Here is a 23,099-nt window from a genome sequence, read left to right on the forward strand (position 1 = left end):
AAACATGAATAAATGAACCAAGCTTTCCACAGCCCTTCCAATATGAAGGGGAAAGGGAGGGATTACTTATTGCCAGCCTGACTGGCATCCAGTGCCGTCAGAGGATGACCTTGAGGGAGGCTTCTTGTTAGCAAGCAGAGATGGGTTTTGAACGGGGAGTGGTCCAGATACCCATTGCCTTTCAATTGGGTGGCCTAAATCTGATTCCCATACAATTTGAAGGCTTCTAGCACCCCCACCTGCACTTCCTGGTCTAATAGATTGCTGTATATTTGGGAAGCGGCACCTTTCAGGGCATATGCAGGCCTGCTGAATAAGGATTCAAACAAAGGAAGTGTCTGTAGGCACTCTGTCCTGCACTCCAAAGGAAGTGCAAAAGGATGAGCCTTAGCTACTTGAAACCAGGCAGTATGAGTGCCTTTTAATTTACCTTGCAGTTCCTCTTGGGAAATTGCTTTCCCTCCAGAAAGCAGGTGATGGATTGTGTAAATGCCTATGTACTCCCAATCCTTGAACAGTTGATATTTATTTGTGTATCTAAAAGCTGGATGATCCAGGAATGAGACTACTGGTGAAGGGCCACTGTTTTGCTCCATGTTCTCCACATCATCAGTACTGATCTAGTAAATGGATTGCCTGTTTTCCTTACTTCCTTCAAGGACAAAGGTAAGAATGGTGTCAAAAGGACCATGTCAAGTTGGACCCAAGGGTCCTGTGTTCTTCTGCTGAGCAATGGGATCAAGGATTTGATTTGAAAAGCAGCATAGTTTAACATTAAGTTTGGCATTCCCATCCCATGTCTGTAGAGAGTTTTGTTGCTTATCCTAGATTTTTTGCCTCCTGACACATATACATTGAGGTTTTTTGCCATCTCTTTAGCTGAAGAAGAGGGATGGGAATAGGCAAAATTTGAAAAAATAAATAAATAAGAAATTAGGTAACACTGCTCCAAGTTAATGCTGGGTTTTGAAAATTTAGAAATGAAATTGCTTACCTTCATCACCATCGTCTCCAAATGGGTAGAAAAGAGCAACTGCTAGGTTGATGAAAACGGCCAGATTGAAAGATATACTTCCCCAGAGGGAAATGTGCCGGGAGAACCAGAATAGAGCTGGGTTATCTGGGGAAGGAAGGGCAACATTCTGAAAAGGAGGAGCAGAATTATGATCATCAAAAAATAACAGTTTCTAGGAGTGATGTGATGTAAAATCTCCTGCAATGAAGCAGTAAACAACTAAAAGATCTGTGGGCACCAGGGGGTTTGAAATGAAACAAATTTAAGATTATATGAGATTTACAAGGAAGACAACAAAAAAGGGTTTAGCTATACAATCTCTAGATTTCAAAAGGAGGTTATAGAAGAAGACACGAAGCTACTGAAAAAAGCATATAGTATTTTGCTAGAATGGGAAACGAAAGATGAAGAGGTTAAATCAGTTATGATCAAATGGGCGCAAGATATAGGACATAACATACAATTTGAGGATTGGGAAAAATTGTGGAAGGTAGATTTGACATTTACAAACTGTTCTCTTTTGAAGGAAAATTATATGAAAATTATGTACAGATGGTATATTACTCCAGTAAAGATGACAAAAATGTATAAAACTGGGTCAAACACATGTTGGAAATGTAAAGAAAAGGAAGGTACGTTGTATCATATGTGGTGGGAATGCAGAGAAGTAAAAAAAAGGGGGGAGATGATAATGAACTGAAAAAAAATGTTTAAAATGACATTCATAAAAAAACCAGAAGCATTTCTGTTAGGGATTCTAGGAAAAGACCTGCCAAGGAAAACAAAGAACTTATTCATGTATGCTACAACAGCGGCAAGAGTCTTGTTAGCACAAAGATGGAAGAATGAGGAAAACCCAGCAAAAGAACAATGGCAGGAAAGACTGATGAACTATGTGGAGTTGGCAAAGTTAACATATAAATTACGTGAGAAGGACAACCTTGACTTTGAGGAAGAATGGGAACTTTTTACAAACTATTTAAAAACAACAACAAAAGGATTTGGACTCTGTTGGACAGTGGAATTTGCTGCCAAGGAGTGTGGTGGAGTCTCCTTCTTTGGAGGTCTTGAAGCGGAGGCTTGACAGCCATCTGTCAGGAATGCTTTGATGGTGTCTCCTGCTTGGCAGGGGGTTGGACTGGATCTCTTCCAACTCTAGGATTCTATGATCCACAAATTTATTAGTAGAACATATGATAGATAAGGCAATGATATGTACAATTTCACATGTAGAGAATAATATGTATAAACAAACCAGAGAGGGGAGCTGAGGGAAGTCTTGGGAGGGATGGGGGGGGGGAAAGGGGGGGAATGTAATTGGGTATATTGATTGATAATATGTTTTGGTTAAATTTGCTCAATAAAAATTAATTTAAAAAGAAAGAAAGAAATGAAACAAATTTAGGCTGTTCTCACAATGAAAATAGGCCCTGGACTAGAGGCAGCAGAGGTGGCTGCTGTGTGGTGCTGGCTTCCCACCTAGATTTGTTGTTTTATTTACCTGTGACATCACATGTCAGTAAAACTACACATTATGGAAGAGAGGGGATGAGTATGAACCATGGAGGCCAAGTCACTCAGAGACCAAGCAAGGGGGAAAGGTATCCAGGAGGGCCTAGCCTAGGCTTCAAGCCCATTACCATGAGGGAAACAACTGAGGCGAAATTGTAGATTTATACTTGTAACCTGCTTCAATGCTACTTTGGTAATTAAGCAGTATGTACATAAATAAATCAATACTAGATCACGCTTTAGGATATTCATCAGTAGCGGTCGTGCGGTGGGCTGGAGCCCCCCTTGACTCTGACAATGCTGCAGCTTCACCTAGATAAGGTGGGAGAGGACAAGGTCAAGGTTGGTCAGACGCCCTGGGAGTCATGTTGGATGGGCTCTGCTGCTGCTTCCTGCTCCAGGGCTCTCTCCTACCACACCAGCCACTACTGATATGTATGCAAATTTATTTCACGGCAACTACATATCCATACCCTGTAAAATCTAATGAGATTTGCTAAAGCAAATCAGACACAGTGTTGAAACTGAAGAGAACCTGTACAAGAAACTCTAGCATTCCCTATGCACAGGCAGGAAGAATCAATAGGATGTGGCAGGCACAGATTTAATTTCTATACAGTGCTCACCTTCTGGTTCTTTCAGAATACAGTGGTACCTTGGGTTACAAACACTTTGGGTTACAGACTCCGCTAACCCGGAAGTAGTACCTCAGGTTAAGAAGTTTACCTCAGGATGAGAACAGAAATCACGTGCTGGTGGCAGCGGGAGGCCCCATTAGCGAAAGCACGCCTCAGGTTAAGAATGGTTTCAGGTTAAGAATGGACATCCGGAACGAATTATGTTCGTAACCAGAGGTACCACTGTACACCTCTCTTCCTCCGGGGAAAGAAATATGCTCATGGAAATCAATGGTGAAATGTAGGATTTCAGCATACCTGCAACTGGACAGCAGTGTGTCCTTCCGAAAACAAAAGGTAGCAGCAAAGACAGCAGTCCCTCCTCTTCCTAACTCATGTGTTATTTTGTGCTTTAGTTTTTAAATATGTAAAACAGCAATGCATCTGCCTGCAGCTCAGGCTTCTGCATATACAACCAAGTTAATGTTTGGCATAAAGAAACAACACTTGAGCACCAAGGCCATTTTTTGCAGCATACCTGCTAAATAACAATAGTCTTCAGAATCAAAACTAGAGAACTAGAAGGCCTTAGGAGCTTATTATATTTAAAATCATCAACTGAATATTCTCTAAACACTGCTGGACATTGGGACAGAGCTCTCATCATGAGAAAAACTTGAGCATTGAGGGTTATTGGTTAGACTTAAGGGTTGAGGCATGTACACATGGGCATCCCTTTGCCTGTTCTGATATACCCTGCAACATTTCTCTGATATGGGACAAGAAGCTACAGTTAGAACTGGATATGGAATAACTGATTGGCTCAAAACTGGGAAAGGAGTACGACAAGGCTGTATATTGTCTCCCTGCTTATTTAACTTATATGCAGAATTCATCATGCGAAAGGCTGGACTGGATGAATCCCAAGCCGGAATTAAGATTGCCAGAAGAAATATCAACAACCTCAGATATGCTGATGACACAACCTTGATGGCAGAAAGTGAGGAAGAATTAAAGAACCTCTTAATGAGGGTGAAAGAGGAGAGTGCAAAATATGGTCTGAAGCTCAACATCAAAAAAACTAAGATCATGACCACTGGTCCCATCACCTCCTAGCAAATAGAAGGGGAAGAAATGGAGGCAGTGAGAGATTTTACTTTCTTGGGTTCCATGATCACTGCAGATGGCGACAGCAGTCACAAAATTAAAAGACACCTGCTTCTTGGGAGAAAAGCAATGACAAACCTAGACAGCATCTTAAAAAGCAGAGACATCACCTTGCCGACAAAGGTCTGTATAGTTAAAGCTATGGTTTTCCCAGTAGTGATGTATGGAAGTGAGAGCTGGGCCATAAAGAAGGCTGATTGCCAAAGAATGGATGCTTTTGAGTTGTGGTGCTGGAGGAGACTCTTGAGAGTCCAATGGACTGCAAGAAGATCAAACCTATCCATTCTGAAGGAAATCAGCCATGAGTGCTCACTGGAAGGATAGATCCTGAAGCTGAGGCTCCAATACTTTGGCCACCTCATGAGAAGAGAAGACTTCCCTGATGTTGGGAAAGATGGAGGACACAAGGAGAAGGGGACGACAGAGGATGAGGTGGTTGGACAGTGTTCTCGAAGCGACTGGCATGAGTTTCTCCCAAACTGCGGGAGGCAGTGGAAGACAGGAGTGCCTGGCGTGCTTTGGTCCATGGGGTCATGAAGAGTCGGACACAACTGAACGACTAAACAACAACAACAATTACCGGTAGTATGACTATTTGTTTAAAATGTGTTCTGTTTTGTAATGGTTAATGAATTATCTTGAAATGTTATATTTTTACTCCTTATTTTGTGAACTGCTTTCAGCATGGTTTTACCATGAAGAAGTGGCATACAAATAAACTATGATGATGATGATGATTCTTATCATGTTCCTGGGGATGCCATAAAATAAGAACGCTTTTCTAAAGTGCTTTACATACATTATTAGCTCAGTATTCTTTATAACATACTTGTAAAGTAAGTTAGCATTATTATCCTCTAATTATAGATGCAAGTTACTGTCTTGCCTGAGTTCATTGCTAAGGTGATAACTGAATCAGGGTCTTCTCATAACTACTGAGCACAGCAATTTCAGACACACACACACACACACACACACACACACGGGAAATTAGAAATCCTGTCATGATTTGGGTGCTATTCATTAATATTCATTAATATTCCATACAGACTATCCCACATAGACAGGTATTGGCACTAATTGTCACTGTTCTTTATGGATGTGCTTGTGGTCTTCAGGTAGAAAACTTCTGAAACAGAATCTGCAATTAAGAGTCAGTACAAATCAGCTTTTCAGATTTCACTTGTGACTAAGCACGAGTCGTTGTTGACTTCTGGATCTAAAAGGCTTTGTCACATGAATCCCTCTCTTTTTTTCTACACAGTATCACATGGACACACAGAAATTGCTCAGAATCCTGACATACACTGCTTGATCTCAGAGAGTGGGACAAACTTTGGTTTACATCTTGTGGCTATTCTCAGGAGACCTAAACCACAAGCCTGGATCTGGATGACACACGAAGCCAAATTATGGTTTACGTTGGTGCTGAACAACATCAACATGATGAAGGAAGGAGTGAAGTAGCCACAATCTTCTCTCCCATGTGCTCATGCAAAGCTATTGTTTTGCTTCATGTGGTGTGTGAACTAGGCCAATGACATGTATCAAGCTCACAAATTATTGTACTTACTCCTGATTTTCTTTTGCCACTTCATTTCATTATACAGATCCTCTGTCTGTTGGAAAAAGTCATTTACTTTGCTTCCTTGTTCATCTCTCTCGGTAGTATTGAACACACGGTACTTGGATTCATGCGTGAGGAATTCACAAATATTTGGCACAGGGAAGACTATTTGTTCCATAGTCCTATCATGACGGACGATCTGCAAATATATGTTTCTCACTCAGATGCATACAAGGTTTGAATATCATATATAAACTGATTCTTGCTTCTATGGGCTGAGGAACGGGACTAATAAGATGGTAGATACAGCTAAATTCTATCCATATTCCAGACAATGTAATTTGGCACAGTTACAGTTTGTCTACAAGTAGGAAAGAGGGAAATATTAATTTCAAGTGTAGCAAAGTGATTGTTCTTTAACAGATGCTCTGCAAACTTCACTTTGGGAGATTTTCAACTTCAATCTTTGCCCTCCAAAATCCTAAGCATCCCTTGAAAGGTAGACAGAAATGTTTAGAAAATGTTGCATCCCCAAAGCACAGCAAAACTTATTTTAAATTATTTTTAATTGCAGAAAACAGTAAAATGTTAAGCATTACACAATGATTAAAATGATTTATTTTTGAAGAAAGTAACCTGAGCTGGAAGTGCTGGTGAACACATGGGTCTTACATGCTGCCAGATGTGGGAGGGAGGTTTTGCCTCATGCCCTCCATGCACACACAAAAAATGTACCTGTATGTGATCAGTGTCCCCATTAAAAAAGGGATGAGTAAGTTTTGTGAGTGGTACCTACTCACATACAAAGGTGGTCTCTGCATCTCACACATTGTGCTCCACTGACCTGGTTCGCATGTAACACTAAGCCAAGAATGAGAATTAATGGTGAGAATTCACTCACCATGGATGAGCAAATATCCAGAGCTAAGCTGTATTTTGGTATAGCATTGCATTTGAACTTGGGTTCATGGTTTGTCTCACTCCAGATAAATCATGAATGGTAAAGCATGATTTGGCTTGGTATTACATGTGAACTGGGCCTCTGTATATTGAGAGGGAATAGAGATGAGCCAGAGGTTCTCTCTAATGTGTGGCCCTGAATGTCTAAAAAGCAACATACTGACTGTATTTGTATGTAACATTAAATCATGGTTTAGCACTATGTGGAAAAGCTGTGGTGAGTCCAACAAAGCATCAGGTTCATTTGCTCATGTCTTCAGAGCAGCTATGAGGGCTTCTGCCCTAGAGGAGTCTATCCTATTCACATGCTCCAGGGCTACGGACTGAAATGGTGTCCCTGAACAAAGTTTAAAGTGTGGACCAAGGTTTATCAGCTGGAATGCAATACTAAGTGAAAGCTGAAGTACAGGAAGGACATTTATGCAGGATGAAGTCCTTCTGTGCTGATTTGTTTACTTGACAGGACAAATTTTCCCCACAATTAGCATTCAGAACCTGAGCAAATAGTCTCAACGTTTTGCCATCTGAACACTTAATCAAGAAGATCATGACATTCCAGGTCCTACTGTCAACACCTAAAATTTAAGGTCTGAAAAGTGGCTTCAGTTTGGGCCAAAACTGATACACAAGGTAAACAATTAAAATGTCCTGGTAAATGCTAAATTCATTCTATACTGATGCAAATGATTCAGTTTTGACTATCTTGATAAATGGGCTCAACACTTTATCAGCTTCTCAAGCTTCTTGATGCAAGTTAAAACACAAGTTTTGTAAGAAAAATGCATTTCTTTGGTTGTGGCAGGATCCCCCATGCAAACTAGTTTAAAGACACTGGGAACAGTGTCCTCAGAACTAAAAATCTTAGAAAATCTCAAAATCTCTGGCATGAAATTCCCATGCTCCAAGTCCAAAAGTAGTTTGATATATTCATATGAACATAAGATTTGCCTTGCTGGATTACACTAAGGCCCTTTGTTTTGTTTCCAGCAAAGGTCAGCCAGATTGTCTAGACCAGCTTTCCCCAAGCTGGTGTCCTCAGATGTTCTAGGCACTAAGTTCCACAAGTCATTGGGCCATGCATCAGCCTTCTTTATGGTCCAGCTCTCACTTCCATACATCACTACTGGGGAAACCATAGCTTTAACTATACGGACCTTTGTCGGCAAAGTGATGTCTCTGCTTTTTAAGATGCTGTCTAGGTTTGTCATTGCTTTTCTCCCAAGAAGCGGGCGTATTTTAATTTTGTGACTGCTGTCACCATCTGCAGTGATCATGGAACCCAAGAAAGTGAAATCTCTCACTGCCTCCATTTCTTCCCCTTCTGTTTGCCAGGAGGTGATGGTACCAGTGGCCATGATCTTAGTTTTTTTGCTGTTGAGCTTCAGACCATATTTTGCGCTCTCCTCTTTCACCCTCATTAAGAGGTTCTTTAATTCCTCCTCACTTTCTGCCATCAAGGTTGTGTCATCAACATATGTGAGGTTGTTGATGGCTGCTTTCCTCTGTCTGTCCTCAAACATATTCGTCATGTCCTCCAGGAAACGGTTAAGTGAGGGTGATCGCCCACCTGCATAGGCGTCACCCAATGCCTGGCAGTTCCTCCCAACAAACTGATCAGGAATGCTACTTTGGCCTCAGGAGAACCAAACTCTGCTTCCCTTACTCGAATGTACAGCATGGCCTGTGCCTTAAAAACTGGAAACTCTTGCCTGTCCCCCCTGAATTTCACAGGCGGTAACACAGGGGGAGGCCGAGGAGGTGGTACTCCTGCTGAGCCATGCTGCGCTTGCTGGGTGTTCACAGCAATAGTTAACTGTTTCACATGTCCTTGAAGCACCAGATTAGCTTGCAGCAATTGCTGTACAGTCTCCTGCAGCTGGTCTATCTGTCATTGTGGAGAAGGAGGAGGGGTTATGGGAGACCCACCAGCAGCCCCCGGTTCTGTCATACTCACAGAGCAAGGGGGTTTGTAGAGCATCTGCAATCTGTTAGGGCACCAACAAGTTGGTGTGCTGAAGCGCAGCAGTCAGGGTGAGATAAGCCAAGGTCAAACAGTCCAGGTCAGAAGCCAGCCAAAGTCAGGTATCAGTACTGGGGTCAGGAGAAGTCGAAGTCAGAAACAGTCCAAGTCAGGAACAAGCCAAGCCAAGTCAGTCAGGAACACAGGAACAGGATGAGCAAAAGCAACCACGCACTCAGCACAGCAGTTGCAGACGCTGCAGAATGGGTCAGCTGGCTTCCCCAAGAAGTCGGTTCACTCCCACGCTTCTTATGAGCTACAGCTGTCTCTAATTGCCGCCTTCGCTTCTCAGCTCGTCATTCTACAGCTGAGGAGGAGAGGGGATCGGCTGATTCTCCTCCTGACTGGGACCTGCTTCTGGCTCAACTTCTTCCTCTAGCTCTGGTCTTCCCTCCTCCCTGTCAGATTCCTCTTCTTCTGAGGAGTGCCGCCACCAGTCTTCCCCAGGTATGAATTCCACAGATTCCTCTGTGAGTGCTGCCTTGGGGGGGGGGGGCTTGCCACCACTCCTCCTCATCTGACTCGACCCTGACATCTTCCTAGAATTGGTCAATTTCAGTTTCTTCATAAACTTGGATTACTGTGATGTTAAAAGGTCTGCCTTGCATTCGTATCGAGATCATTCTATCATTTTTGAGATTGCATCCCAGTACAGCTTTCCCCACTCTTTTGTTGACTACGAGGGCCACTCTATTTCTTTTACAGGATTCTCGCCCACAGTAGTAGATATGACGGTCATCCGAACTGAATTTGCCCATTCCCATCCATTTTAGTTCACTGATGCCCAGGATGTCAATATTTATTCTTTTTTGACCACATCCAGCTTACTAAGTTTCATGGTTCTTACATTCCAGGTTCCTATGCAATATTTTTCTTCATAGCATTGGACTTTCCTTTCACTTCCAGGCATATCTGCAACTGAGTGACCTTTCAGCTTTGGCCCAGCTGCTTCATCAGCTCTGAATCTATTTGTACTCGTCCTCTGCTCTTCCTCAGTAGCATGTTGGACGCCTTCTGACCTGAGGGGCTCATCTTCCAGCGTTATATCTTTTATGTGCCTGTTGTCTTTGTCCATGGAGTTTTCTTGGCAGGGATACTGGAGTGGCTTGCCAGTTCCTTCTCCAGGTGGATCACATTTAGTCAAAACTCTCCACTATGACCTGTCCATCTTGGATGGCCCTGCATGGCATAGCTCATAGCTTTCCTGAGTTATTCAAGCCCATTTGCCACGACAAGGCAGTGATCCATGAAGGAGAGCATATGATACTTTGAAGTATACTGGTGCTAAACATGGAGACTGCATTTGGTCATAATGGCTTACAACTACTGTGTTGTTTTTCTAGAAAATGAGATGCTAGAACTCATCATGAACCACGGGAGGGTCAGATTTTTGAAGAGGTGCAAGGGGACACAACCAGGAACCCCAATGACAGGTTCCCTCATAAAGACCAGAGCCACGAGGAGGCAAGACAAGACAATCCCTGGCTGGCTTTCAGGGCTAGGGTGGTGCTACCACATCCTTCTGCTCATGGCCAGCGAAGGGACGCCTGCACATGCCCCACCCCTTGGCCAGCTGAGAGGGAGGGGGGAGGGCACCATTGCTGCAACCCACCAGGGAGAGGCGAGAGGCTCTGGCAGCTGCCTCCTTCTTCGTGAACAGGGTGCCACATCCTTCAGGTCTGCCCTCCTTGCTGGGCAGCTTCAAGCCTATTTCTCCCTCCTCTTGCTTTGCTTAACTCTGTGCACACTGCCTAGTCTCCTCCATCTCCCATCAGACCCCTGTGGCTTGGTCAGTGGAGAGGGCTTGGGTTGCCAGGGCCATTCTCCATGCCCTGCCCCTGGGCACCGTCAACCTGCACTATGCCGCTGCGATGTATGCCTCCCTTGTTCTCTTATAATGGCAATGGTGCCCACTTGAGAAGTGAGTTCTGGCTGAAGAAAAGTCCTGCTAATCACTAATTAAAAATCAAATAAAAAGAGAGAATAACTCATTTATGTCTCTTAATCCTTTCAAAATCCACCTAGGCTAGTGGCCACCACCAAACCTTGTGCTGGTAATTTCTAGATTAATTGTGTGTTGTGTGAAGAAAGACAGTATTTATCCGTGTATAAGATGAGGTTATTTTATTAAAAAATCATGCTAAAAATTGGGGGTCATCTTATACACGGATAGTGGAGAGGTAGGACGGGCAATTGGTGGCGGATGCGAGCATGAGATTGCGGGTGATTGGTGGGTGCGGCAAGGTTGGCTGGCTACTGGCTGCTGTGGCAATTGGGCGGGCGATTGGCACTTGCTTTCAGCGAGTGTGCAGATGATTGGTGGATTTGTCGACGTGCACACGATTGGCTGTGGTGGTTCTGTAGGTGGACGATTCTTGGCAACCCCCCCAAAAAAACTCAGCAACTGTGGGGATTCCCCCCCAAAAAGCTCAACAACTCTGGGCAATCTCCCCCCATTTTCCCAATTTGGAGTCCCCAAAAAGAGGGGGCATCTTATACATGGGGGCGTGTTATACACGGAAAAATACGGTACTTAATTTTGTCTACTCTGCACCTCCTTCTCTCAGTCTCTTCACATTGTTCAGAACTGAATGGTGGCTGTCACATCCCCACTCCCCCTTTTAATGTACTATGCACTGTCCCTCAGAGTGGATCTCAAGTGGATGCCTCATTTAAATAAAGGACTGGTAATTATCTCCAGCTTCATCTACTCCACTCCCTGCAATGGCAAGATTATTAACGAGATGGCTAACTTTGACATTCATGGAACTGGGAGATCCAGAAGCATTTTCCAGAGGTCCAAGTGTGTTGACTCTACATGTTTTGCATTCAGTGAACAACTCTTTACCTCAATCTGGGCTGTGTGGTTAGCATAGTGCTTCAAAGCATCATCTCCTTCTTCTGGATCAGAGCCAGGCTTCAGCATGTGCTGCAGTATTTTATTGTGGCGAGCCAGCTAGAAGGCAAAGGGTGGAAAATATTTGATTCAGTCCATGTCAGAATTCTCTCAGATTGCCCATCTCTGCTTAACCCATAAACACATACTACATATTCAATGAGTAAGACTTGTTTCTTCCATCACTAAGAATAAAAATATGCCCATCCTCAAGGGTCGACCGTGGGTCCTGGTTGTTGTCTGATGATGCTTACCCTGTGCCCTCTTCTACACAATTGTTAACTGAATCCTGTCCTCCATTGCAACCAATCACCCTTCACTTTATACATCTGACAAAGTAAGCAGCAGTCCACCAAAGCACATGCCCAATACAGTCGTACTTTGGATGTCAAACAGAATCTGTTCCATTTGACTTCCAAAATGTTTGAAAACCTGCAGCTAATCAGAAGCTGCAAAAGCCCTGTCAGACATTCGGCTTCCAAAAATAGTTCGCAAACAGGCACAGTCACTTCCAGGTTTGCGGCGTTCGGGAGCTAAAATGTTTGAAAAGTAAGCTGTTCAAAAACCAAGGTACGGCTGAACAATGTGTTCATGTTAAGGATTCCTTTAGACCCTTTGACATTTTTGCTACAACACAGTTCCCCTTCTAGAGCTTTGCCAAGAGGTTTCTCCACGGTGTGTGTGTGTCCTGGGAGGTTGTGTAAGATCTTGTGTTTGGTTAAGAATTCAGTGGCTGGAGAATGTTGAAGGAGCGTGCCAACACTTATAGTTTGAAAAGGTGCATTTAAAAAAAAAGGAAGGAAGGAAAGGCAAAGCAAGGAAAGAAAAGCAAGATGGAATTGGGTAATTTTTAAAAACATTTTTAGCTAGACTCCCTGTAATAAGAGTTATAAAGTTATTTCCACTCTCTGTGGAAATAACTTTATAACTGAATAGTGCTTTCTATTATGCATGTAGCAACTTCCCTTCCAAAAACTAGTATTGTTTTATACTCTTAACACCTTACCACACAGAAAACAATTTGTTAACAAACATTAAAAAGAGCAGGGTATGAATCACTGAACAATGGGAGATCCTGGAATCACATGTTGAGAGGTTTAATTAGGCTGATTATGTTCTCTGCAGCAACTGAAAGAGCTCATCTTTCCCTAGCAAGCAGTGGCATGGATAGGCCACTGGAAGCCAGGCCTAACCTCCCTTTTGATTCATTTCTTCAGATAATTTCACTTGGCCCAGGCTGGGATTTGCTCTGGTATATCTGTCATTGTTTGTTAAGTCCACTGCCTTGTCCACCCTTGAGTTATTTCCCACAGTCACCTTGCCTTCTTTCTGGACACAGCATACTATGTGAGCCCCAAGACGCCTACAGTGTGTATCAAACTGGTGATCTGAGGGATGTCAGATGAGGGGTTAACCTGTGCATCACAACCCTGCCCTGAACAAGGGAGGGACCTGCAGGGAGACCAGCCCACACCAATGTAAGAAATCTCCTTGCACCAACAGGTCACAGCATTCTAGGTGATATTCCCAGAATAGGGTGAGGAGAGGACAGGGCCCCTGCTCCGTCATTAGTTTCATACAACTATTAAAAGTGAAGGGATCCCATTTTCTTTTCTATCTGCCCCCTTCTCTAACCCTGGTCGTCATAACAATTATTTGTTTGTTTAATGAATGTATATAATGCTTAACTGAAAAAAATGGTGCTTCTAAACAGTCTCTAAAAGCAGCAGGGTCAGCTTTGCTCACTCAGTCTGATCACCTACCCCTGCTGCTGCCATTGTATACAGATAGCCTTCATCTCCTTCTCCCTCACTGCACCCTCTACTGAACATGATCTAGGCCTGACAGCATCCTTGTCCCCCTCCTCCATATTATATATGCTTTTTGAAATTATTTATTTATATCTGACCTGTAAATTCTATGTTTAAGTCCTTCCTGTCCTTGAATTTCCCCTCCCCTATTCTATTTCCTGTCTCTAAAATTTTATCAGGGGACTGATGGAAAATGGCTCCTTTTTGTTTTTACTGTATGCCAATATAAGGACTGTTGTCCAATGGTGGAGTAAAAATATGAGAAACTACATAATAAATACATATATCCAACCTCTGAGTTCAGTTGAAGACTGAATGGGTTAATGCATGAGGGCCTCTTCTGATTGGGTCAGCTAGCTTTCACACACACACACACACACACACACACACACACACAACTGCTTCTCCTTCCCAACATATGGCCCTGCTGCACATTTATGGTCTTGGTGGTTTATGTCTCTCATCTGCTTGGGATCTTTGCTATGCTAATACCTAATTACTCCAGGGACTGCTGAACTAAGTGTGAAGCAAGGAAGGATTTCTCAATGAAAGGTTGTGTGGTCTTGCCCTTCAATCAAGGTGGAATCTTAGTCAGGAAATCTCTCATACATGATCAGGAGATCATACTATGAGAGGAGGAAACCCACTCCAAGTTTTTGATCTCTCCTAAAATGAAAATGCAGAACTGTTTGTAAAGCTTCTTAGGTGAGGCTACTTTGAAAGGGGGGATTCATAAAAATGGAATACAACATTTATTGCTTTTCAATAACCTCCAGGTGGTCTACAAGCAAAAAAGACATCTCTCCCACCTCTTCCCTGAATCTTTCACAAATCTGAACTGAAAAGTGAAAGTTGTTTTCTTTCAAGTCCATGTGCTCTTGCCAGTAATGGGGTTCCAACATTACAAAATGGCATCTTTGATCTTGTAAAAGTTCCAGGGTTCTACAAACATAATTGGTTTTTTTTAAAAAACAAACAAACCCATAAAGGGCAGAATCCAGCTGAATGTCCTCTTGAGCAGGACAATGCTGCTGGATTGTGGCCAATATCTGCAGCATATGTAAATCAGTGAATGTACTGATTATGGTGACCATACTGTAAGGCTTTGAACAGCAAATCTTGCAACAGGAATCTAGCTCTAGATACAGCAACAGGTGGTTCTTCCAAACGAATGATTTATTTATCTATGGACACTCATACAGAGAATGTATGATATTTTAATTTTACTTTTTATTTTTTTAAAAAAAGATGGATAAAAGAAGAAATGGTTTATCTAGTCTCCTAGCAGTATTTTTCTAGGTAGCCTTTCATTTTGACTGAAGGTCAAGGTTGCTGAATCCTTAATCAAAGGAGCCTTTCTGGCCTCACATTAAGTTCAGCACCAATCCCAGATGTTATTAAACATACACAATAGCAAGAATGCTTAGTAAGTGGGAGATGTTTTCTAATAAGATGTTTTCTAATAATATTGGACATAAGCAATAATATAATCTCTGAGGTCACTTCCAACTCTGAAGTGTTTCTCTATACCTCATCAGATTTTCTCAAAGTCCTAATAAATGCAGCTCTCGGGGAAAATGGTACATGGGTAAATTTGAAAATCTATTAGCAAATGATGAGAAGAGCCCCAGGCCTCTTTAGTAAAGGACTCACCAAGTCACCTTTACAGAACTGAGTCAACTCGGGTCTCTGAAAAAGAAAATCTGGTAACAAAAACCCACACATGACACTGATACAAATGCAAGAACACATTTATTGCTCTGAGGATTTAGGATTTTTCACTTTTCAAAGTTCAAGTTCTCAAATATTGTCGCTGAGATGCAACAGAGCTGACAGCTGTGGTTCTGCATCCTCAATGCACATGCAAATTCAAAGGTAAGTGCTATTAGGGGTTTTCAGTGGGCTCTTCTGATCTACAGTAGTAAGAATACACTTCTGGAAACAGCATGTTATGCATCCTGCCTTTTCGGGTGATTACACCTCTGTGTTAAATATGCATTTAAAGCAAGGCTCACTGCATAAACAAGCAGTATTATTGCTCTCAGTGAGTTTATTATGATATTGGGTGTCATTCAGTGTTGTCTGTGTGTAAGTGGAACGGACTTTTGATCACACTGAAGGGCTTCTTCTCCTTCCTGTCCTCTCCCCTGGAGCCCTTCCCAACACCCACATTATGACTCACCTTCCTAAATGAATATGCAAGATGCATGAAGATGAGAACATCCTAAAACATGCTTGTTCCTAGTAGAGCTGGGCTTGGAGTTGACTGGGTGTAGAAACAAAGCCAACTTCCCGAGATGTTAAGAGAGAAAGCCTCAGAACTGAAAGGTCTGCAGCTGCTGAGACTAAGTGTCATTTCTATGGTTGATGAATGATTGTAAATCACAGCAATGGTGTGCTTCTACAAGTGCCACACAGTGCCCATTCTGCATTTGTAAAGAATCATGCCTTTAGTGTGGCAGAAACTGACTTTGGAATTCCCCTACTGACATAGGAGCGTGCCATACTCCTGTAGACTCCTGCCAAAAACTTTTGTGTTTTGGTGGGCCCATCCAGGCACATGATTAAACAAGTTACATCTGTGTTTAAATTCACTTCAGATGTTTATTGTTGTTTTTTATGTTTTTAACAGTTTTTAAATGTTTTCTATGAAGGCCTGAATTCTTTTATTTGCAAATGGTGTGTGCATAATACCTTCCACCAGGTTTGCTACTTGTATTGTTTTATTCATACTACTTTCTTGCAGTACAGATATGTGATTCCAAACTGATAGTTACTGTAGGTGTGTGTGTTTTAATCTACAAAGGGTTAACGTGGAATTGGATCTGCGATAGCCTTATTATTAGTGCTGCAATTGTTCATTGGATCAGGTAACTGTTTATAAGACTTTTGATCAATTAAAATGTGTTTCTGATTAGCTGGCAGATTTAAAAACAAAGAAACAAACATTTGTCTAATGCAAGCATTTAGAAAAACAGCAAGTGTTATCTTAGAAGACTTTCCCTTCTTGACATGCATAGGAGATTCCTTCTAAAAAAACCGCTGCCCATCTTAAAAAAAAGCAAAGAAATGCACACTTTTCATTTCAGAGCTATTATATTCATATGCAAATATATGAAGATTTGCTTAATTAATTTATCAATTACAATTCATGCAGCTAGCCAAATCTTGTATCTCTTTAATTAGGCAACATCTCTGTTTATTATCATTCTTAGGCTAACCTGTGCTTGTATGTGAGAAATGTTGTTGTTATTATTATTATTATTATTATTATTGTTATTATTAAAATTACTCAGTGGGGCAAGACTCCTTAAATGAGAGATCAAATGCCTGCTCTCCTCCACCAGAAGTCAACTCCACTGAAGTCAACAGGATATGCATTGTCAGGTCACATGTCTGACTGGGCTAAGTTATGACACTAAAGGATAATACTCTAATGGGCAAAAAGTCAACAAGATGCAGAGAGAGAAAGTTGCCAAGGATTCTCTTTGCAGCAGAACAGCACCTTCAGACATTTGTTTCATATTTCTGGGGCTCATTAGTGTCAAGCCCCTGTTGCACCTTCCACACTGGATCTTTAAAGAGAGCGGAAAGCAGTGTTATATACCATTTTAATGAACCGCAAGGTGGGTGATGCATGTGCCTGGCTCCTATTTCAGTCCTACCAGTCCAAGTCAAAGTGCCTTGCATCAGCTTCTGCTGGCATTTAATTAGACGGTGTCAGAATGACACTGTTATCATGTCTCATCAGGTTGATGACTACAAAAACAAACATGCAGAACATAAAAAGTTCTATGACAAGCATCAGGCCTGGCAAGCAATGATTTGAGTCCTAAGGGAGTCACGTTTCTTGGGAAAGGTCCACATTAGCTCTAAGCTCTGGCACTGCAGTCCACTGAGGTGCAACAATGCTCAGAGAGAAATCTGCAAACTCAGCAAAGCCCCACACCAATTTCAGTCTAGGGACCTAAATTACACCTTTTGTGCAGTTAGGGGATATTTCTTCCCAAGAGGGTGGCTGGAGTGGCTTGCCAGAGACGCCATTTTATATTTCTCATTATTTATAGTGCATTTATTGCGCATTTAAAAACCAGCAAATAAGAAAGAGGTACTGCTATGTACAGCTTTGTGCCTACCTAAAGAAAGTTGGGAGCACAGCTTTCAGGTGTAAAAAAATATAGTCCAGAGTGTGAACATATTTATGCGTGTATCTGTATCTAAATCTATAAACACACCCACACACTGGAGAGACCAAGAACAGCAGGTAGGTTTGGCACCCCTGCCCCTTTGAGGTTCATCCATCCTAGTGAGTATCTGCCATTCTCTCATATAGGAAAAGGAAACAAGAAAACAATGTTGGGGGGGGGCAAAATCTGCTCACTACTTCTGATAGGAAGACTAGACTACCAACCAATCCTCATCTCATGGAGGGTGCAATGTGCCTCCATGCACAGGCACACAAGGCACATTGCTCCCTCTCCCAAGCCTCCCCCCACCTGCAATGCACAAACCAGTAGTTAGTAAACATTGCTCATCTCATGCAAGTTATCTTTTCCCTTTTACTGGAGGTCATAGGAAGCATCTAGTGATGCTGTATGCAACTAACAGGTTGCATTTCCCATCAATTCTGCCACATTTGCCAGTATTTTACCATGGGTTGTGGAAATGATGTTGCATATGCTAAACTCACATAAATGGTTCAGCCCTATTACTTAGAATTTGCATCTCATCATGGGCTCTAACCGCTAATACAGGGGATGTGGCATTGCTCTTGATGGAAGCAGCAGGTTTTTTTTGGGGGGGGGAATTAAGTTAAACATTTGTGATCTATGGAAACAGTGACCTTAAATGGCAGGTGGAAATAGGATGGAAAAGAGAGGAAAACATTAACACAAAAACAGCAAGCAAGAAATGTATGAGACGATGCAGCACAGGAAAATACTGAGAAGAAACAATAGCTTGCGTATGGGAGAGTAAACATGTGTGTCTTGCTGATGTCTTATCTAGGAGCATGTGGTGCTATCTCCCACATTACTTTGCAACATATTTATATCCAGTGCTTTTTTCTTAAAAAAAATGTTTAGGGGTACTCTCATTTTCCTTCTCATATTGAAATACTGCCCCTCAATGAGGCCAAACTCAGATTCACAAAATCTTTAGGGGTATGCATCCCCTTGCGTCCCCACAGAAAATAAACACTGTTCCACAGTGGAATTTTCTGCCAAGGAGTGTGGTGGAGTCTCCTTCTTTGGAGATCTTTAAGCAGAGGCTTGACAGCTGTGGCGGAATAATGCCTGGTTCATCATGGGTTAACCTATCACTCCCATGTTAGGTAGGTGTTCCCTGGGAGGCGGAGCTAGTTGGCATTCTAAAAGGAGGGGGAACAACCTGGAAAGGCAGTTGGGGGTTTGGCAGTTGGGGGTGGAGGTTTAGAAAGAAAAACTGCGAGGTTAGGCTTTGGGGAATGGGAGGAAAGGTCATTACCATTGCTAAAGGGATGCAGGAAATATTATAACTAAGCTGAATTACATGAGAAGATTTGTATGAGTAATAACCCGAGACATCCATGTTTTCAAGTTACCTAATAAAGTTAAAAGTGCTTAAACGTTCGCTGACTGTGGCAGTGTGTCAGTACCTTAAGAGGTTTGACTAAGAGGAGAGAACAAAGCTTTCCTGTGGAAGAGGAAACCGTTTGCTTATTCTCCTGTCATACAGAGGGCTGGACAGTGAAGCCAAGTGTGCCACGTGGTTGCCTAAAGTGAAGGCAAACTGCAGTAGGTGGGAACCCTGGGAGGGAGATCCCATAGGTGGCAAGAGGTTTTCAAACGGAAAGCACTGAGGTACCCCAGAGACAACTCCCATTTAACCACTGAAGGATTCATCCTAGTTGTCAGTGAAATTTAGGGAGAGTCACGGTTGGGGAAGAATTGAAAGGGGAGGGAATAGGATCCCTCACAACAGCCATCTGTCAGGAATGCTTTGATGGTGTTTCCTGCTTGGCAGGGGGTTGGACTGGATGGCCCTTGTGGTCTCTTCCAACTCTAGGATTCTATGATTCTATATCTTTCTAAGCACGGAAGGTCAGCAACTTACAATAATGCTTTCTGCTTTTGGTAAGATCAACCACAAGTAAGAGCAGGAAAGGATGTGGCAAAATGCAGAACTGGCTACTGCCTTTTAAACAGCAACAGAAACCAAGAATCTGGGTACCCCCAAAATAAACTGTCATAACAAGGCTAAGATAACAAACAGAGGAATGTAGTTTCTGCGGCGACTTGTAATCTGCTTTCCCGGGGCCAATTAAAATCCAGTAGATTCTCCTGCTGGGACTCAAAGGCCAAGCTAAACTCTATGAACTATGGCAAACTTGTAGAATTTGCAACTCATCAAGCCAAGCACAGGCTAGTAGCCTACCGGTTTGCTAGTAAAACTGGTGTATAGGGTGCCACTTCTAGTTATCAATGTTTAGGCAACCGGAGTCAGCAGTGCTGCTCAACTAACACTCAGGAAATGCTGACATAGGGGTTACATCACGTACAGTAATCATCTCAGGGATTGCATTATCATTATTTGGTTATATGGGACGATCTTCTGTGGGACAACGAGTTGAGAAATCTCAGCTAATGAAACCACAGCCTGTGGATTGTATCCACTGTTCTGCAGGTGTAGTGCCACGGATGCAACGGGACTTCTGTTTCATCTCCTCCCCCTGCACGTCCCAAAACTCTGCCCCAGAAGAGGTGTCTGGAGGTGATTTGGGGGGGGGCAATGGAAGACTAGAGGGGACAGGAGAGGAAGAGGAATTTCCACTGTGCATGCAGAACACTGTTGTGCCAGTGGAGCTGCAGTGTTGCATATTGCTGCACCCAAGCTTCCCCTGCCCCCTTCCCCACCTTGAAATAACAGCTGTGTGGCCAAGGATGATATGCATACAGTAAGCCTATCAAATGCATTTTTTTGTAGCTGACAGGCCTGCTTTTTCAGCTTGATTGGTATACAGGACTCAGCTAACCAAGCTATTTTCCTATGAAGTCAGAAAAGACCACATCTCAGGAGTGCAATGGATCCAAATCCCAGGACTCCTGTTGAACGCTGCTGCTACTACAATGGCGATAGGTTTCTCTCCTCCCTTATCTGGTGGTGGGCAGCAGTGGAAGGAGGTCTCTGCCTCCTTGCCACCTACCGGGTAGTAGGTCTCTGCCCTTTGATTCTTTCTCATTTCCCAGAGTGCCTCCAATGTGGTTTGCTGCAAGAGTGTTGCCAGTACTGGCACACTGCTTGGGAATGCACTGCAACAGGCCAATATTTCACAGACACAGAGAGAAATATTTTTTGTAACAATTTCCAGTGGTAAGGTATTAACTAACTTCAATCCCTTCCCTACTCACCCGGGACTAAGCCACACTGAACTCAGTGGGACTTACTTTTCAGTAGACAGGTATAGAATTAAAGCATTCACAGGGCAACACAATGCAATACCTGATGAGCTAATATATAGATATTATGTCCAACATCTTTTGGCGAAATACCGTCACCCCCATTTTCCTCATCATGTTCACTCTCCAGACCCTGAGTGTACGCATTCTTCATTACATCCACCTTCAAAACAAATTGAAATGCAGTTGACATGAAATATACTGATGCTAGTTTCAAAGTAACAAATCAAATTTGCAGTCAAATCAATTTTGGATTAATTTCAACAGTTCATTTCAGAGAGAACATACCGTTGCATATTTTTTTCAAATGAAGAGGAAATATGGAAAAGTTCATTGGAGTGTGTGGCGGGGGGGGGGGGATCTAGTTCTCCTGAATACAGTGGAACCTCAGGTTATGTACCGTCCTCCTTACGAGCGCTTCAGGTAACGAGCTCCACTAACCCAGAAGTAGGTGCTCCTGGTTGTGAGTGGAAGTTGCGCAGTGGCGATGCAGCGCCCCATTAGTGAAAGCACGCCACAGGTTAAGAATCGTTTCGGGTTAAGAACAGACCTCCAGAACGAATTAAGTTCGTAACCGGAGGTACCACTGTATAAAGAAATTTCAATGGGGGAGATTGAGTTAAGTTATTCTTATTAAGCATAATGGTGCCCATTAAAAGGAAAAAATAAGTGGACACCAGAGTTTCTCATTTCCAAGTTGCTGATCAACAGGAGTATCCAACTGCTTGCCTTCAGAGAAATAAATAATGCGTAAAGGTCAGATAATATTTATTTTATCAGGAAGCATCACAAAGAAGGGATTTTTTTGTTTTTTCTTGGAAAAAAAATCAGACAATGGAAATTTTAAGAAGTTGGGGAACCAAAGTATTATAGGAAAAGTAGTCTGTATGACAAAAATGTTGACCAGATTTTTCTCTGGTGAGAAACTGTGAATAAGAGTTGTTTAAGCTATTAAATCCTTGGCCAACAACTAATTTTTGAAATGGAGGAGGGGATGGAAGGCCAGCAACATTGACGGGACCCACTTTTCCATGATTCTCAGACATGTGGGGTCTACGGCCTTCATCTTTTGCTTCCCTTATTCACATCCACTTATTCAACTCTCTCTCCCTCTCTCTGTGTGTGTGTGTGTGTGTGTAAGAGAGGGAGAGGGAGAGAAGTCTGTAGCTGTATGCTGGAAGACAGCAGCAGAGAATGGGGATGGAGTTGTCAAGGCCCTCTTGCAGTTCAAACTGGGAAAGACTGGCTGAAAGAACCTTCCCCCTGCATCTTGAATTGTACAAGAAAAAGCAGCTGATCTGAACAATAAAAAGGTGGGTGGGTGGAAGCTGAGGTTAGAGGAATGTTGGATAAATCCCCAAATATCAACATTCAATCAATAAAATGCAAAGTAATGCATAATTTGCTGACTCATCTTATTTATCAAAATCATTTTATCAATATCAAAATCACTTCCCATTCAAGAATCCCAAAATGATTTACAAAATGAAATCCCAACACTAAAATATTAGAAACATGTAAAATCAAAGAAGTATTAAAATATATTTTAAAAATCTAAATGAAATCAACAACAAATGATAATCACGGTCAGCAATATACACAATGCCAAAAATGAGCCAATAACCTAGTCAGGGAAAGCCTGAGTGTCTTTGGCTGGAGCCTCCTGTGGGAGTGGGGGTGGGGGGGAGGTGAGGGAATGTGTTTCAAGAGTTACACTGCTACAGAGAAGACCTGCAAATAACACATGGTAAAATAATGTCACCACTAACAAATCCTCCTCTGATGATCTTAACCTCCTGCCAAAGGCCTACATAGGGGAAGGCTATCTTTTAGGTATTTTGGTCCTGAGTTGTTGGCTTTATATGTCAGCAACAAAGCCTTGAAAATGGCTTGGTAGCTAACAGGCAGCCAGTGCTTTTAGCACAGGTGTAACGTGTGCCCAATTGGATACTCTACCTTGCACCAGCATTCTGCACCATCCATCCCAAATGCAGTCCCATATTACAGTAATCCAGACTTGAGGTGATCAATGCCTGAGTTGCAGTGATTTAGACTATTGTGGTCTAGGTAAGGGTGGGGTTGGTGCACAAGCCACAAC

General features: G+C 42.5%; 1 protein-coding gene across 1 annotated transcript in view; it reads right to left on the reverse strand.

The window, feature by feature from the left end:
- ITPR2 (inositol 1,4,5-trisphosphate receptor type 2) overlaps positions 1-23,099 on the reverse strand; it is a 347,129-nt gene that overhangs the window by 50,656 nt on the left and 273,374 nt on the right. The window contains exons 45-48 of the mRNA XM_033163298.1: positions 21,045-21,164; positions 11,707-11,814; positions 5,885-6,077; positions 995-1,120 (exon numbers count right to left, since the gene is read on the reverse strand). Coding sequence (XP_033019189.1) covers positions 995-1,120; positions 5,885-6,077; positions 11,707-11,814; positions 21,045-21,164 — 547 coding nt within the window. The remainder of the gene's footprint in view (positions 1-994; positions 1,121-5,884; positions 6,078-11,706; positions 11,815-21,044; positions 21,165-23,099) is intronic.

The sequence above is a fragment of the Lacerta agilis genome, chromosome 10, assembly GCF_009819535.1.
Source record: "Lacerta agilis isolate rLacAgi1 chromosome 10, rLacAgi1.pri, whole genome shotgun sequence".
Taxonomy (NCBI): Eukaryota; Metazoa; Chordata; class Lepidosauria; order Squamata; family Lacertidae; genus Lacerta; species Lacerta agilis.